At 41.1% G+C, this 16,567-nt stretch overlaps 1 protein-coding gene across 5 annotated transcripts in view; it reads left to right on the plus strand.

Annotated features, from left to right (window-relative positions):
- DIAPH2 (diaphanous related formin 2) overlaps positions 1 to 16,567 on the plus strand; it is a 420,337-nt gene that overhangs the window by 17,857 nt on the left and 385,913 nt on the right. For 4 of the 5 annotated variants that reach the window (XR_013226383.1, XM_077309067.1, XM_077309071.1 and 1 more), the window contains exons 2-4: positions 11,393 to 11,425; positions 13,330 to 13,506; positions 14,083 to 14,187. Coding sequence is in view for 4 of the 5 variants with exons in the window: in XM_077309067.1 (XP_077165182.1) it covers positions 11,393 to 11,425; positions 13,330 to 13,506; positions 14,083 to 14,187 (315 nt within the window). In the remaining variant the exon portion in view is untranslated. The remainder of the gene's footprint in view (positions 1 to 11,392; positions 11,426 to 13,329; positions 13,507 to 14,082; positions 14,188 to 16,567) is intronic. The other variant, XM_077309070.1, reaches the window with a different exon arrangement.

A 16,567-nucleotide genomic window follows, 5' to 3' on the forward strand; every position in this document is an offset into this window, starting at 1 on the left:
TCATCCAACATCACCCAATGGGTTCAAACACTGCATTATCAAGGCCTATGAAGTCCAGAGCAAGATTGCTTCAGTGAAGATAACGGCACACTCCACATGCCCCACAGCGTCATCTGTGGCCTTCTCCATCAGTGCACTTGTGGTGGACATCTGCCATGTGGCTACATGGTCCTTTTGTCCACCTTCATGAGACACTACCACTTAGACCAACTGGTCTCTCTTTGGCCGTTATGTCCTGCAACAAATAACTCTAGAGTGAATGCAACATGTAGTCTCCCACCCTCAGCACAGTTTGGTTTCTGCTAACCACTCTGGATGACTTTGGCCCCACTGTAGGAGAACAAAACATTGGACTCACCTGAAGGTTTCTTCTCTCCAGTGGGGCGAAGTCATCCACAACCCACCCAAGGGATAGAGTGTGCATTCACACAAGCAAATAAATTACATTAAAATAAAATATTGGCAAAGGAAGTATAAACAGCAAAGAACGAACAGCCTGACATTATATGAGAATGCAGTAGGGCTTGGGAACCAACTAGGTGGCCACAAGAAATTAGCATTACAATTGCCCTACCTAGGCGAACAAAGGCATGATTTAACCACTCTGGATGACTTCGCCCTACTGGAGAGAAGAAACCTCCAGGTGAATCTGATGTTTCATTCCATACTGTCCTGTCAAAAGGAACCTTCAGAGTTTCAGTTAATTGTGTATTATAGCAAACTAGTATTATCAAAGCTCATTTAAAAAATGGAATTTGAAAGGGGAGGCAGGCAGGAGGGGGTGAGAGGGTGGCCGTGGCTCCCTTTGGCCCGCAAAGCGGGCTAAAGGGAGTGTAAAGCCCCCCCCCCCACCGACAGCGACAGGGCTTTGTGGCCCACAGGGAGGTTCCAAACTCCTCCACAGGCTCCCTCCCAGCAGGAGTCTGCGGGCAAAGTCCTGTCGCTGCCTCTTTCCTATTGGGTGACAATGGAGGCCAGAGCTCATAAGGTGCTGCTGGGTGTATGGAGTGGTAAGTGGCCTAAATTATTTCTGATTCCTTCTGGTTCTAATTCTATATAGCAGTGGTCCTCAACCTTTTTATCACCGGGGACCGGTCAACGCTTGACAATTTTACTGAGGCCCGGGGCAGTAGTGTTTTGCCGAGGGATGTCGCCACCGCCACCTGAGCCCCTGCTCCACTTGCTTTCCCGCCGGCGCCCCTGACATCCCGCCACTCACTGGGGAGTGCTGCCAGCAGCAGCTGCGCAGTGCCACGCCGAGATGGAGCCCCAGCCATGGCAGCTGCTGGAGAGCACCAAAGTGGCAGGGCAGCCCCCAAGGCAGCAGCTGGGGAGGAGGACGAGGAGGAGCCGCAGCCCGGTACCGACTGATCCACGGACCGGTCCCCGGACCGGGGTTGGGGACCACTGCTATATAGTATAGCAGACAATCCCTATCCAATTTGGTGTCTTAACAATATATGTTGACACCATTATCTTAGCAACATATCCCATTGCTACAGAGAGTAGAATGTAGAACACTGATGCATAAATATTTTCTACCTTGCAAGAATCAGTGGAGAAGGATCAGACAATGTCAGTTGGCTAACTTTAAATGAATATGGCATGCTAATCACTATGGCAGTTGTTGTGTGGTATATGAGTTGACTGGAACATGCCAGTGTCTTTAGGTTTTCCATGGAAGTATTTCACCCAGTAACTGAAAACTGGAGAAATTGCTGTAAGAGTGTTTCAGCTCTACATGGAATACAAATGTCTGAACTCTCTCTTCAGTTTTAGGAAATGAAGCTAAGGTGGTATGAATATCTCATGCTGTGAACACAGATGGTTGAAGCTCAATAATCTCATAGCACTGAAACTAATTATGCTGCCCTAACCAGATTTGGGAGGATGACGGCAAACACCTGTAAGATTAGTAAAGTTCTAGGAATACAGATTCATTATATGGCACCTTATTTCATGGTTGCTATGTGATTCGTGACTTTAGGTATTTGGTTGTAGTTTTATGCTCTGTTTGGATGACTGAACTGGTCATTCTTTTTCCAGTCCAGGAACAAGGTTTATAAGTCTTTGTGCTTGCCGATTCATTCCCCATACAAAGATCAGCCACTTTCTATTTTTGAAAAAGATTAAAACAGACAGTTTTCTATTCTTGCCTGTTCGGCCTGTTGGTTGTTTAGTCCAGTTTGGAGGACTGGACAAACTGTAGTTTATTCCAAATCGGGGGGAAAGGGGGAGGAATCAATTTCTGCTCTGGGTATATGGTAGAAAAGTGTATACCACCGAGATGGTTGCCTAAACTTCTTTTAAGCTTAAAGAAAAAATGGTTTGTTTAATCGTCTGAATGTAATCCAGCTCATCGATGTTCTGATTTTGATGCTGCCACACCTTGACTTTAATACAAGTGCCACTAAACGTAAAAAAGCAAAGAAAATAAAGCTGGCATCTGTTTATAGTAAAAATTAGCTTGGTAAATTAGGCAAGAAAATGGCGCAGAATAATTTTGTTTCAGGTCATTTAGTGATGTTGATTTTTAGTGCACTGCCTTTAATGAATAATTTTATTTTTAAAACAAGCAGATTTCTCTAATTTTGCCTTTTGAAAAACAATTTGTGGAGGTTACCTGCATTTGTTCTGTAATGCTCTTAAAGGAGTTTGTATTTAATTCCTCAGATGTTTACACTGACATCTGTGAGTCTGAATCCTATAAGCCTGGATCTGGTCTCCACAGCCATGTGGGGGAAAATACTGTATAGAAGACACATCTTATTTTTGTATTCTCTTCATTACTAGAAGTGTTGAAAGTTGTAAACCTAGACAAAATAGTATATATTCTTGAAGCTGGCTATTTTAGTTCCGAGATTTTTAAACTGATCTTCAGCTACAATCACTGGTGGAGCCTTGGAACACCTTGGTGTAGCTGCTGTTGAATGTCTCAGAGTCATATTCATAAAAACTAGTAGAGGAAATTGGAAGCTTGGTGGCTGCATCCAAAGGCCTTGTTGTTTGCATTTGAGACAATACAAATAATCTGTGGTCAACGGTAGATTTCAAAGATGCAGTCCTTGTTGTCTTGCCTGGAATAAATAATGTTGAACTTGAGACTTATAAGTGAACAAGTGTATGTGATGCATCAGCTGACATCTTTACTTGATGTATGCTTAATACTCATATTTGTTTCTCATCAAATGATATTAATGTCCTCTAGAACTCCACCTGTATGTGAATTTCAGAAAGAAAATATAACTCAACCAAAGTGCCACTGGTACACATTGAAGGACACGTGGTTGAAAGGCTTATTTTGGTTTTTTTATTTATGCCCTACTTTTCCTACAATAGAAACCGAATGGATTTACTGCACCATTCTCCGAGTCAGGAGGACATCTTGATTGTGTGCCTCCCACCACTTTTTATGGAAGGCAGGAATAAAATTCTTCCTCTTCCTGTCTCCTTGGTGGACGTAACGTATCTTTCAGTTCTTTTCCCGCCTTGACAGGAAATGTCTTCTGCTTATCTTTTGCTTATCTGTCTTCTGCTTATCTGTTCCTTAGTTCCTCGTTCCCTTCTGCCTTATACCTTCTATACTACATCCTTTTCCTACACTTTCTTTTCCCATGCCTTGCTCTGTGCTAGTTTTAGGCTCGGGGAAGAGAGTAAAAGACTCCTTTCCCATAGCAGCCATTTTCTCTACCCCAACTATTCAGTCATTTGGGATGGCTGCGAAGGAGCATGATAATGATGGTTCTTTTTGTGAGACCAATACTGCAGGCTCTTTTAATCCCTGGGAATGCACTCTCAGAACTACCCCGACTGAGGATCAATCTGCATGGAGCAGACAATGCTGGTGGCCGTGCCCTCTGGGCCATCTTAACCTAGGAACAGGCTGCTGAGACCTTGTTGGTCGTAGTGCCCAATAGGGTCACCCTGATCAAAACCACATGGACCAAACTTCAGAGCTTAACAACAGCACATCAAAAAACACACGGCAACTACCCTGGACAACCAGCAGAACAACACACAGTCCTTTTATGTTGCCTTTCAGCTCTGGTATTCAGCTCAGCTTCGGTATGTGACTTCAGTCACAATGGGTAGTAGCCATTGATAGATTTATCCACCATAATCTGTCTAATTCTCTCTTAAAGCCATCTGTAGTTATAGCCATCACTATATCCACTAGCTGTGAATTCTATAATTTGATTACTCATTGAGTAACGAAATATTTATTTTTTTCTGTCCCATATTCCACATTTACCTCATTGGTTAACTCTTGAGTTCTAGGAGAAAACACTGTATCTACTTTTTCCACTTCATGTATAATTGTATAAACTTCTGTTATGCCATTTTTTCCCATTTTTTCTTCACTAAAAATTCCAAGATGCTTTAAACTTTCTTAATGGAAAATGTGTTTCTTGATAATTTTGGTTAATAAATTAATAGCAATTATAAATTGCATAAATCTTTTTATAGTCTTTCCCCTCCTGAAAAGGTAGTCATATCCTTAGGACCAATTTTAGGCTTTAATCACATAATGAAGAAAGACGTAGTATAATAGATTATTAATCTACTTCAGATTACAGGTAGAACATTACATGCTGGAATACCTTCCTCCCCATCCCTCACATACGGAGTTAGTTTGACAGAGGAAAGGAGTCTAGCCTAGTTTCCATGTTAAAACTTTTATATGTGGAGGAGTGCGCAAACCTATGACTCAGACGCCTCATACCCCAGCCAGAAAAAGGCAACATAGTCTAGATCAGTGGTCCCCAACCTTTCTGAGGTTGGGGACCGGCAAGGCATTGGGGCCCGGCCTGTGGCCGCGCGGGCCACGCCCACGCATCGCCCGCGCCCGCGCCCGCGGGCTGTGCCCGCGCATCGGGCCGCACCCGCGGTCCGCGCCCATGCATCGGGCCGTATCTGTGGGCAATGCCCGCGCATCGAGCTGCGCCCGCATGGGCGCGGCCCGGCCCTGATTCCCTCTCCCCGCCCTCCTGCAGTAAGAAGCTTCCCGGGCCACAAGCTTGCGGCCTGGGAAGTTTTTTACTGCAGGGGGGCGGGGAGAGGGAGCCGCGGCCCAGCGCCATGGCCTTCGCGGCCCGCAGGTTGGGGACCACTGGTCTAGATCAGTAGTTCTCAACCTTGCTAATACCTCGACCCTTTAATACATTTCCTCATGTTATGGTGACCCCCAACTATAAAATTATGTAAGTGTTCTTTCACAGAAATTAAACTGAAACTGACCAAGGGCATGAAGATCCATTGTTCATGATTGTATATAAATTGTTTTTTTTTCCCGGGGTTCCTCAGTTCAGTTCTGTCACTTGTTCCACCATGTTGATCTCGCTCTTTTGTGCTGCTCCAGATAATGTTCTACCCCACAAGGCTGTTGTGTAGATGGCGCCTCCTGGCCAAGCTGCTTGCCCTGCCGCGACCCCTGTGAAAGGGTTGTTCAACCCCCAAAGGCGTCCCGACCCCCAGATTGAGAACCACTGGTCTAAAGAGAAGGGAACAGCAGAGTTCTTCTGACTCTGACTCCAACAGAAAAGCTGAGACTGAGTTAAGAATTGGATGTTAACTGAGACTGATTAAGAATTAGAAGTTGACATTGAATAACCTGAACCCTTTAAAATCGGAGTCCAGTAGCACCTTTAAGACCAACAAAGATTTATTCAAGGCGTGAGCTTTCGAGTGAAAGCACTCTTCGTCAGACTATGAACTACCATCGTGACAGTGGGAATATATAAGCAAAAGTTAATCCTCTTACATTCGTAAACTATGTCACAGCATCCAAATACAGCCATATCATTTAATCATTTAGTGCATTTATATCCCACTTTTCTCCCCAGAGGAGATTCAAAGTGGCTTACAATATAACTCCCCCACACACATATTTTATATGATAATTCTTTGCTAAACCAGCTGATCAGACCCCTGGAATTCATTTGTAGTCCACAAGAACATATGAGAATTAAAACTGTCAATGCCAGTGATCAGCGGCTTCCACCCCACCATTTATTGCTGCCCCATCTGTCTCCATACTAGTGTGAAACATTCCTGTAAGTAGAAGCTGAGCTGGCAGCTAACTTGTCCTGGGACCAGAGTTTTGAATTCAAAATTACGTTACATATTACTAATAGTCACATAATCCCAATTAAAATAAATTGTGAAGAATGTGGATACACAAGTTAAACAAGGTTAGCATGCATAGTGAGATAAAAAACCTTTGTCCTTGTTGAGTCCAGGGTATGACATAGTATAGAGTTTTGTAATAACTTTCATTTCTGCAATCTCCCTTTCTAGCCCGTTCTTGAAGTTCCTTTGCAATAAAACAGCTGTAATTTTGAATTCAACTGTTTCAAGCTAATGTCCAGTTGGCTATTATTAATCGGACTAACCTGAATAATTGTGCTGGGCGTGAGTTCGCAGACGCGATGCTAGTTGAGTAAAAATTACATTTCACTGACTTCACCGCCATCTCATAGGCTGTTAACTGCATTCTATAAGATGTTCTTGATTCTTCATTGCGAGTCTTCCTCCAAACTCACTCTAGTCGTCTCAGTTCCTGTTTCTTCCTGCGGAGCTCTTCAGTATACCAGGGAGCCCACTTGAGATGGAACGTTTGGGCAGTCAAATTTATTTATTTGTTTGTTTGCTTGTTTATATATATACTGCCCTCCCCGAGGGCTCAGCGCAGTTTACAGGAAACAGGAAAAGATACAAATAACATATAGTAACAGGTGATAACAGTAATAACATGATCATAACAATAACATTAGAAAATAGTAATTGCAAGAGCCTCAGCTCAACTCTTACTGGGACCCAGTGGAGCTCCTTTTTGCAGGCCTTGTGGAACTGTTTAGGTTCTGTCACGGCCCTGATCTCCTCACCAGGTGGGGGCCAGAATGGAGAAAGCTCTGGCCCTGGTTGAGGTTAAGTGGGCTTCCTTGGGGCCAGGGACCACCAGGAGGTGGGAAGTAGTAGAGCGCAACTAGTAGAGCGCAAGGCTCTTTGGGGAGTGTAGGTGGAGAGGCGGTCCCTCAGGTATACTGGGCCCAGACCGGTTTCAGCTCAGCCCAGCTAAGGAGGGGGTGGCAGCCTTAGCCGGGCCTTCAGGACATAGTGGTCTGACCATGGCACGGCCATGGCTGAAATCAGATCCACATTCAGCCCTGCACCGAAAATAAGGTTCAGGTGTGGCCTGCTTGATGGCTGGGGCCAACAACAAACTGCAAGAGCCCTAGACCGTTTATGCACTGGAGGTTTCATGCCAGGCTGCAGGGTGGAGTTTTAGTCTTGGCAGGTTGCTCTATCTCTTCCTGCACCCACACGGGAGAGCATTTGGCCTGGTGCACCTTATCCAGCCCCGATTTGTGCTCCTGCACGGGAGCTGGGGCAGTAAAGTTCCCAGTGCATAATCGGTCCTAGTGTTGCCATGGCTGACACTAGATCCAGCCCATTCCAAGAGGGTGGCAGGTCAGCATGGACGTTAAAGTCGACCAGAATTAAGAGTCTGGGGAACTGTAGCGCCCAGGCCACTGCCTCCTTCAGTAGGGCTGGCAGGGCACCTGGAGGTGCATTGGGTATGCTGTACACCAACCAGACAACCACACTCTCAGTTGAGTCCTATCCAAGGCCAACACATTCAAATAATAACAAAAGGTCAAAAACTGAGGCAGCGAGGGTGAAAATCAAAATGCCCCATATTGATCCGATAAAATGCATGTTAAATGTGTTGCTGCAGGCATGACCAGTGACAGAAATCAAAGCCTAGAAATACACAGAAGAGCAATATTTATTTAGATTTAGATTTACACAATAACATAATGGCATATACCATGGATATCTGGAGGGTCACAGTTTGACTACCCCTGTACCATGGCATAAGTAACATGGTGAAAACATGATGTAGCATAACATGAGAATAGCACCAGTATTACATGGGAAAAACAAAATGATTTTGACACCAGCATCATCTTGCCCAAGTTACAAACCTGTGTAGTATTTTGAAAGTATAATTGGACAATTTGAGGTCTTACCCATTACATGGGTAGTGGCTATACTAAATATGATGTTTGGTGCTGTGTATACAGTTGTTTCCTCCCACAAACAGATTCTTGTGGCTTGGTGTGAGTGAATTCTTAAAAGTTGTGGGTGTGGTTGGCTTAGAAATACTGCCCTGCTTTTAGCATTGCCCTATTTTTCAAGGTGCATTACACAGTTGTTAGTCCTTTGGAGACTCCTAGTGGGCAGTTGGAGTTAATTCCACATGTCAGAATCCACTGCCACCAATTTTAAAATGATTAAAGCGTTTTTAAAAAGGCTCTTGTGTGTGCATGTGAGTCGATATTCAACAGTTTATTGGTTAGTGATGCAGCATTGTCCGTTTTTAATATATTTGTTACAGGCTAATTTTGTGCGTACAAGAAACGTTAGAATAATGCCTTTCAAAACTGAAACAGAAAATCTAGTTGGAAAAATGAGAATTTCTACATGGCTGTGCTCTTCTCTCCTCTACACTTTTATTTCAAAATGGGGTGGAGGGGATTCCGGGAAATGTGCAAGTTTCTATTGGTAAGATTTTTCCCCACAAGACCGACCACTGCTGAAATTGTTATTCCTTTCAATTGCAATTTTAAGATTTCGTGGTATGTGTGCTCCACAGAGAAATGGACTATGTCTTGCATATTAATATCTTAAGTATCCTGAAGTCTTGAGTTTAAACGGTAGCATAGTATGTTTTCTTTCAGTCTTTTAAAAGTGAATTTGAGACAAAGATCTGCATCAGTATTACAATTAGAGCAAGATTAGAGTTCAGGCTGTTAATGGAGCTCCACTTCAGTAAAAGTCATACTTCAGGGATACTAGCTACAATAATTGACTGGTTACAGCTTGAATTATGTATGCTTTCACATGGCAACATTGATTGAACACTAAAGACTTTGTGTTCTCTGGTTACTTGAGAAGTTAATCAGTCATAGTTGAAAGAAAGGAAATGCAAGTTGTATTGTAACAGCTTTTTCTCTTGTTTGCTATGGGCTTAAAAGTAAAATATCAGTTTACTTATACTTTAAAGCAGTATGAAAAACATACTGTTTGTTTAGGTGGCTCGGGCAATCCTAAATCTGTATACTCAAAGGTAAATCTGACTTCAGCGGATGTGACCTCCTGGTAAAAGTGCCCAAAACTGTAGCTTTAGTATCAGTAGTGCAATTAAGTAGATTTCTAGTTCAAATGCAGAGCTACAGTTTTTGATTTATTTATTTATTTGGATTTTTATACCGCCCATTCTTTACAGCTCTGGGCGGTTTACATGGAACATTATGTAATTTTTCATGGAACATTATAATAATCTATAACATACAAGTTTCAATACAACATCACAACAACCAAGTAACAATTTATAACACAACATAAATAGCAACAACACTGGGGAGATCAAATATGTTCAGTCATGGAAGGACGTCTGAGGGTGGGCCCAGCAGATGTTCTCAGTCTGCAGATCCCCATGTTGAACAGCTAGAGTTGCAACTCTAGTCTTCTGTCCAAAGTCTGGCTGTCAGACACAACTGCTTAGAATAAACCAACCATTTCCGCACTGGTGACTTAGTTGTCCAGGATCCCGTGAAGGAGTACAGATCCAGGGTCGATGAGGTGCACTGGGGCAAATGCTCCCCCTTGGGGAAGTAGGAAGAGGTGAGGCAACCTGCCCCAACTCAAACTGTAGCTTGCAGCCTGGCATGAAGCCTCCAGTGCAGAAATGAGGTTTCATTCAGAAAGTAACTGACATAGGGATGTGGGAAAATTGGATATGGAAGTCCTTGATATCTTTTGGAGGGCTAGGATTCAAGAATTTGTTCCTTTGTGGATTTTATTTTTCGCCTTGATTTTTCTTAACAGTAACTCTTTATGCTTTATGACAAATTACTTTTGGAATTGAAGGTTTTATTTTTTTTTAAAGAAAGACACATTTGTCCTATGGCATAGAGGTACTACAGACATCAGCTATTCTCAATGAGTTCTTTGGTGATTAAGTACATCCGATGTGTTAAATTTAAAATACTTAACCTCTCAGTCCACAGTGGCATTTCAAGGTAAATGTTTCCACTAGCAATATAATGTGACAGTTACTTAAGCAACAATTGCCCATTTATGCATAAATGCCTGGGATGTATGCATAAATACAGTATTGCATCATGTTGTAAAGGGATTAAATGTATCAAGTATCAGGTAAGTAGTAATAGGAATCAGGTGCTAATATTCCTTATCTTGTAAAGTCAACTGGTCATCCAGAACACTTCTGTGGCATTTTGAGCTGGACCAGCTGTCAAATTATAAAATACGGTTCTAGCAATAAGGGGTGAAGACTAAGAGTGAGAAGAGAATGAAAGCTAACCCTCTTCTTCAATCGTCTTTCTCTGCTAAGCCAAACAATCAGGAAGTTCCTTTGTTGAAGCTTTTAAGGTCCAATAATGGTAGAACACGTTCTGTTCCTTTAAAAAATGCTGGTAATGATGGTGAAGGAAGGGACCCAATTTTGGATCAAGCTGCCGTGTGGGAGTACACTTAAAAGAACAACAAACTCTTATCCCGTGTATAGGTTTTCTACTGTGATTGACTCACATTGATAGTGCTGTTTGCTCCATTGGCAAGTACACAAGTGCACACCTGGGAACTATTTCCTCCTGGGGCAAATTGCTGCTCTGAGGGGCACTATGAGTATTGGGAAGCCCCCTTGGTTGTGATGCAAATCAGTGCCCCCCTCTAGCACCTCCTTATTTTTTAAAATGTGGGATTATGTCTCTTTTGGTCCGGTCAAAATGAATTTTGACTACCTACCTACCTACCTACCTACCTAGCTACCTACCTATCACACCCTCCCATGAGGTATAGGGCGGTTTACATAAACTGTAGGGATAATACAGCACAATTCAACAACAGCAATAATAGTGGGTTCCATAACTGAAGACATTTTGGTTTTGAAATTTTCTTCATTGTTTAGGCTACAAAGCAACAGAAATTGTTTATTTTCTCAAAGCCTGTTTCTTTGTCAGAATCATTTTGGAATGATTTTACATTACAGCCTATTTAATATATTCTTTGTTCTCTGATTGGTTTGTATTCTTTCTCCCATATGCCCAAGCTCTTACCTTCTTTGTTTTTTTTCTGTGCAAGCCACTATTGATTGATAATGGCAATATGAAGGATGGTGAAATATCCTGGCAAAAGGTGGTCAGGAAGCAAATGTGGAAATATTACATGTATGATGTCTAACGAGACTGGTGGTTATTTCATCATTGAGAAAAGAATTGTAAAAAGCCTTAAAATTGTGTGAGAAAAGCACTTTGTTTTCTTCAAGTGCTGAGTAACATGCTTTTTCTTTTCTTGATTTGAATAGAACCTTCAGATAAAAACCTTGGCAGATGATGTGGTAAGATTCTCATGTGCTTGGGTTTGTATTTATCTCTAGTGCATGCTGCTTGTATTGTCTGTAAAGAAACTGGGCAGTGAAACATGGCGAGCATGAAATACGCCACTCACTGATTCTTAGCTTTCAAGTATTAAAAACACTGATTCCCTTTTTGTTCTCCCCCCCTCTCCCCCCCCGGGCTCCACTTAAAAGACCTCTTTCCCCTATTTCTCACTCTTCTTCAGTGTAGCCAAACAGTTAAAGACAGAAATTTGGGATACATAAAAAAAGTCTTTTTTAAAATGTAATATTAGCTGTAGCCCTAAATGGTAGGAAGCAGAGGTAGACCTTTTTTGCAAGTCTATGACCGTTTATGCACTGGAGGTTTCATGCCAGGCTGCAGGCTGGAGTTTTAGTCATGGCAGGTTGCCCCACCTCTTCCTTCATTCACATGGGGAAGCATTTGGCCCGGTGCACCTCATCCGACCCCGATTTGTGTTCCTGCATGGAAGCTGGGGCAGTGAAGTTCCCAGTGTATAAACGGTCTATCACAGGCCAAGTCCAAACTAAAGAAGAATATGAGCCTTCCATGCTTTGATGATATATTACTTCTGGACTTCTAGGCTGGAAGAAAGGGAGGCAAGAGTACACTGTGATTTCTGTGCTACATTTTGGCCATGAGCGTTCTAGTTCCCTTCAAGGTCTGTCACTGGACTCTGTATGCCAAAAACTGGATACCTGTACTCTAAAGTCACTGGAAGTACATTTCGTCTCTAAGCACAACTTTTAAAGATGCAGACAGGTTTTTGGATTTGGTTTAATGGCTGTTAAGATTTTTCATTTTAAGAAGCTAGACATACTTCCAATTCTGTACTCTCAGTGGGTGGGCTGTAGTGGATGGAACAATTCTTGTGGAACTCCTGCATAAGCTCCCGTAACTGGTTATGTTACTGTTACACCAGATGATAGGCAGTTCATGTTCCCTCTGGCCCTTCTGTACAGAATCTAGTAGCAGTGGACTGTTCTTTTCTACTAATATGCAAGCATGCATGCATTACTGGGAGATACAGAACTGACTAGATAATGCTACTTACAGTACTGACCTTAATATTATCTTCAACTAATGCCTGTTAATCTTGCAAGAGGGTTGTTTGGATGCCATATAATGCTAATTGTGTATGAAAATAACAACTAATTAAGAGACTGTACTTAATTGTAGGTTTGAATTTTTTTAGTTCTGTGATCCAAGCCACTCCTAAAGAATGTCATCTAATCCATGGCTCTGCCACTTTGCATATAACTAGCTGACATCTAGTTGAACAGTCTGTAGCCCAGAGGAGAATCAACTGATGCCTCTAATTTATGAAGTATATATAGTCAGGACTATGTGCACATTTAAAGTTTGTGAACATACATGGTATTTTGTACCAAGAGCAAACTGAGCATCCATCTATAATCCCAATTTTTATTTTATTTGTTAAAAATAAGGTATTCTTGAAAGAATACAGACAGCAATCTATGAAATCTGTAGTGTTCTTTTTAATGACACTGCAAAAAGTAAATACAAAGTAAGCATACTTTCTGTAATTCATACAAGATTGCAGAACTTTGCTTTTCTTGGTTTAAGACATAATTTAGTACATATGGAGTACACAAAGTCCCAGTCACAGGTAATGTTTGTTAATTGGGCATCTAACTTAGGGTATGGTTTGTAAAATGTATTTTTGTGTTTTACGCTTACTGTATTAATTGGGTCAAATACCATGCCTGGGCCAAATGAAGAACTTGCAGTACAGTCTCAGAATTGTAGTGGAATGGCTTATTTACCTTTATGGCATGATTAATATGTCATTGCCACGTGGTGTATGAGCATGTGTGTTCCCTTCAATGCTAACTCATAAAATATTCTGTCTTCTTTTCCACAGCGTGATAGAATAACCAGTTTTAGGAAATCAGGTGTCAAAAAGGAGAAACTTCTCATTCAGCATCCCATTGACACACCAGTCTCTATCAACGAATTGCCAGTGGTTCAGCCAGTGTTTGATGAGCGTTGCATGAATTTATCGGAGAAAGAAGTTATGGATTTGTTTGAAAAGATGATGGTAAGTTTTTTTTGGGGGGGGGGGTATCTAAAGTATTTTACTGACATTTTTGCATTAGTTTATCACCCTCTAGAACTGTGGTTCTCAACCTGGGGGTCAAACAACCCTTTCACAGGGGACGTGACAGGGTGAGCAGTTTGGCCGGGAGGGGGGGCACTGTTGACACTCCTCCTGAAGGCACCTGCCAATTTATAACCAATTTATAACCAATTTATATACGATCATGAACAATAGATCTTCACGCCATTGGTCAGTTTCGGTTTAATTTCTGTGAAAGAAAAGCTGCATAATGTTATGGTTGGGGGTCACCACAACATGAGGAACTACTCTTGCTATTGAGTCATGGGTTATAGGGTAGGTGGGAAATGTCCTGACTGAATAAAACCTTTTGTACATTAAAAGGCATCCCTGTAAATTAATGGCTTAATCTAATGAATTAAAATAACTTTCTGGAGTAAACAATTCATCTTCCTTTCTCTTAAATGTCGAGGAATTCTTCTCATTTTTAGCTATGGACATTATCTAAAACAATGGTGATAATTCAATCATGGAAACGTTGGGCCTATCTATTTATAGGAAGACATGAACCTGAATGAAGAACGGAAAGCTCCTTTGCGAAATAAGGACTTGACTACAAAGCGTGAGATGGTTGTCCAATACATTTCTGCAACTGCCAAATCTGTAAGTAGAAAACCTTCCTGCCCCCTAAGTCGGGTCAGCTAATATGCTCAGCATCATCTGCAGTTTTCAACTCGAATTTTCAGGCTACTACTTCAATTTGCCCTTCCTGGAGTGCTTACAAAGCTTCCTTCATAAAATCCTTTAAAATGCCTTCAAAGATGGCTAAAAACCTTAATTAGCATGTATTACATACCTCACAACTGCTTGGTAATCTGAAACATGATGCTGTCTTTACTGTAAACCAATAAGTATCTTAAATCCTCTGCTCTAGAATAATCATCAGAGCTTTTCAGTGTCTCTTGCACAGTTAATAGCGCAAGCGTGGAGGGGCTGATGCCACTCTTAAACAAGGCGTAAAAATATTCCAATTCTTCGTATTATTCCATCTGATACCCTAGGCTCAGTAGGGTTGCAAATAAAGGCTAGGGAGGGGGGGGGGAGTGCAGAAAAACCCTGTCTCCTAAAAGCCACCCTATGACTTCATAAATAATTTCATCTCCATTCTGCCTGACAAGGTGTTCCTAGAATTTAAGATTACTTCACAAAATCCTTTGTTGCAGTAATCAGTTGCTATGTAAGCAGAAGCTATGTTGCCCTTCCACAGGTTGAAAAGGCCCTTTGAATCCTGGGCAATGAATCTGAGCTGCAGAGATAATTGCAAGTGACAAATACCTTAAGTTCTAGACTTTAACAGCTTAAAACAAGTGATGTGGCTGCCTGGAGTTATGGCATTGTCTTCTACTTCACAAACTCACAAAGTAATGGGGCCTTGCAGCAACTTAGATAGTACCTGGATTATATAATCTGGGTACCTAAATTCAAGACTTTAGAATAAATAAGCAATCCTAGACAGTTATTCAGATGTCCCTGCACACCCAAGCATACTGACTCTTCTACCTTTTAAATACCATTACTTAAAAGTGAGTGATATAAATGCTAGTACTGCCCAATGCTTAGAAAACAGATTTCAGCTTTACCCTTGTTTGCTTTTTAAAAGAAGCAACAAGGGGAGTTTTATAAATTATCCTTTTTAATAATGGAAAATATAAACTGTTTGGAGTTATTTTAGTGATGGGTGGGAAAAAATATCCCATGCAGTTTACTTTCAATACCTTTGCACTTTTGGCAATTACAGCGGCCACGTACAAACTACCGTTGAATGTCAAAATAAGCTGTATATAGTATCACGCTCAGAAAAGTTGCGGTATATTTCGAACTTGTCTTAGTGTCCAAGGGCAGAAGTATGTTCCAAGAGATAAGTCAAATTTGTCACCAACTCAGTTTTAGTAGAATTACATGAAGCACAATGTTTTACTTTGAAATTCTAACAAACCTTTACTCAGTTCTTGTACCCAAGTTATTGTTCATAACAAAATACTTTGGGAAACACAAGATAATACATTGAGAACAATTTTTCAGAGTACTTAATGGCAGAAACATCATCATCATCATCATCATCATCATCGTCATCATCATTCTGCATATAATAAAATCTGGGTCGAAAAAATAAAATCTGAGTGGAAAAGGCAGATAACAGTACTTGAATAGTAAATAAGATTGTTAGCAGTTTTTGAGTTTGTTTATAAATGTGGAGTGGAGGAGAGATCACAGAGAATAAAAACTAAATTATATAGAATAAATCCTAAATGCATACAGTAGTTCAGAACACGAAAACAGTGCAGATTGTCATTCTTAAAAGGCATATGACTACTTGTATGTGTTTCATTTGTTGAGCATTGTCACATTAGCAAGAGTGCTGACTGTGCTTTATTAAATAGACACCAATATCTTTTAAAAAGAGATGAAGCATTGTATCCTGATCACTGTAATGCAATACAGGTGTTCATAAAGTTAACTGATTTATTACTTTGCTGGGTTCAGCAGTATTGATTAATGTAAAGCTTTCCTCTTTCATTGTTTTTAGAAAGCTATTGTTTTGGGGGAAAATAAACTTTTAATTAAAATGGTGCAATATGCTTTGAAGTTTATAGGACAGCTGTGTTGAAAAGGAAGTTTGTTATTTTAAACTGATTTACAAATCATAACTATAGCTGTAGGAATAAATATCAGTAATGTACAGCCTTGCTTTATTACACTCAATACAATAGAGCTTTGCCATTCACAGTGCTTCTGTTCTTGGGATGACCATGAATGGCAAAATGGTCATCTACCTCCCAGAAACAAAACAGCAACATTTCATGAAAATAATGTAATTATTGTCATGTAGGCATGGGGAAGTAAAAAGAGGCTGGAGACCTCATCATGATATCTGACTGTGAATGTGTGAAATCACAATTCACACATGGGTGTATGGTACTCTAATGTAGCCATGCATATTTTGATGCAATAGTCAATAATAAGGGGGACCCACAAGAAACAT

The sequence above is a fragment of the Paroedura picta genome, chromosome 13, assembly GCF_049243985.1.
Source record: "Paroedura picta isolate Pp20150507F chromosome 13, Ppicta_v3.0, whole genome shotgun sequence".
Classification (NCBI taxonomy): domain Eukaryota; kingdom Metazoa; phylum Chordata; class Lepidosauria; order Squamata; family Gekkonidae; genus Paroedura; species Paroedura picta.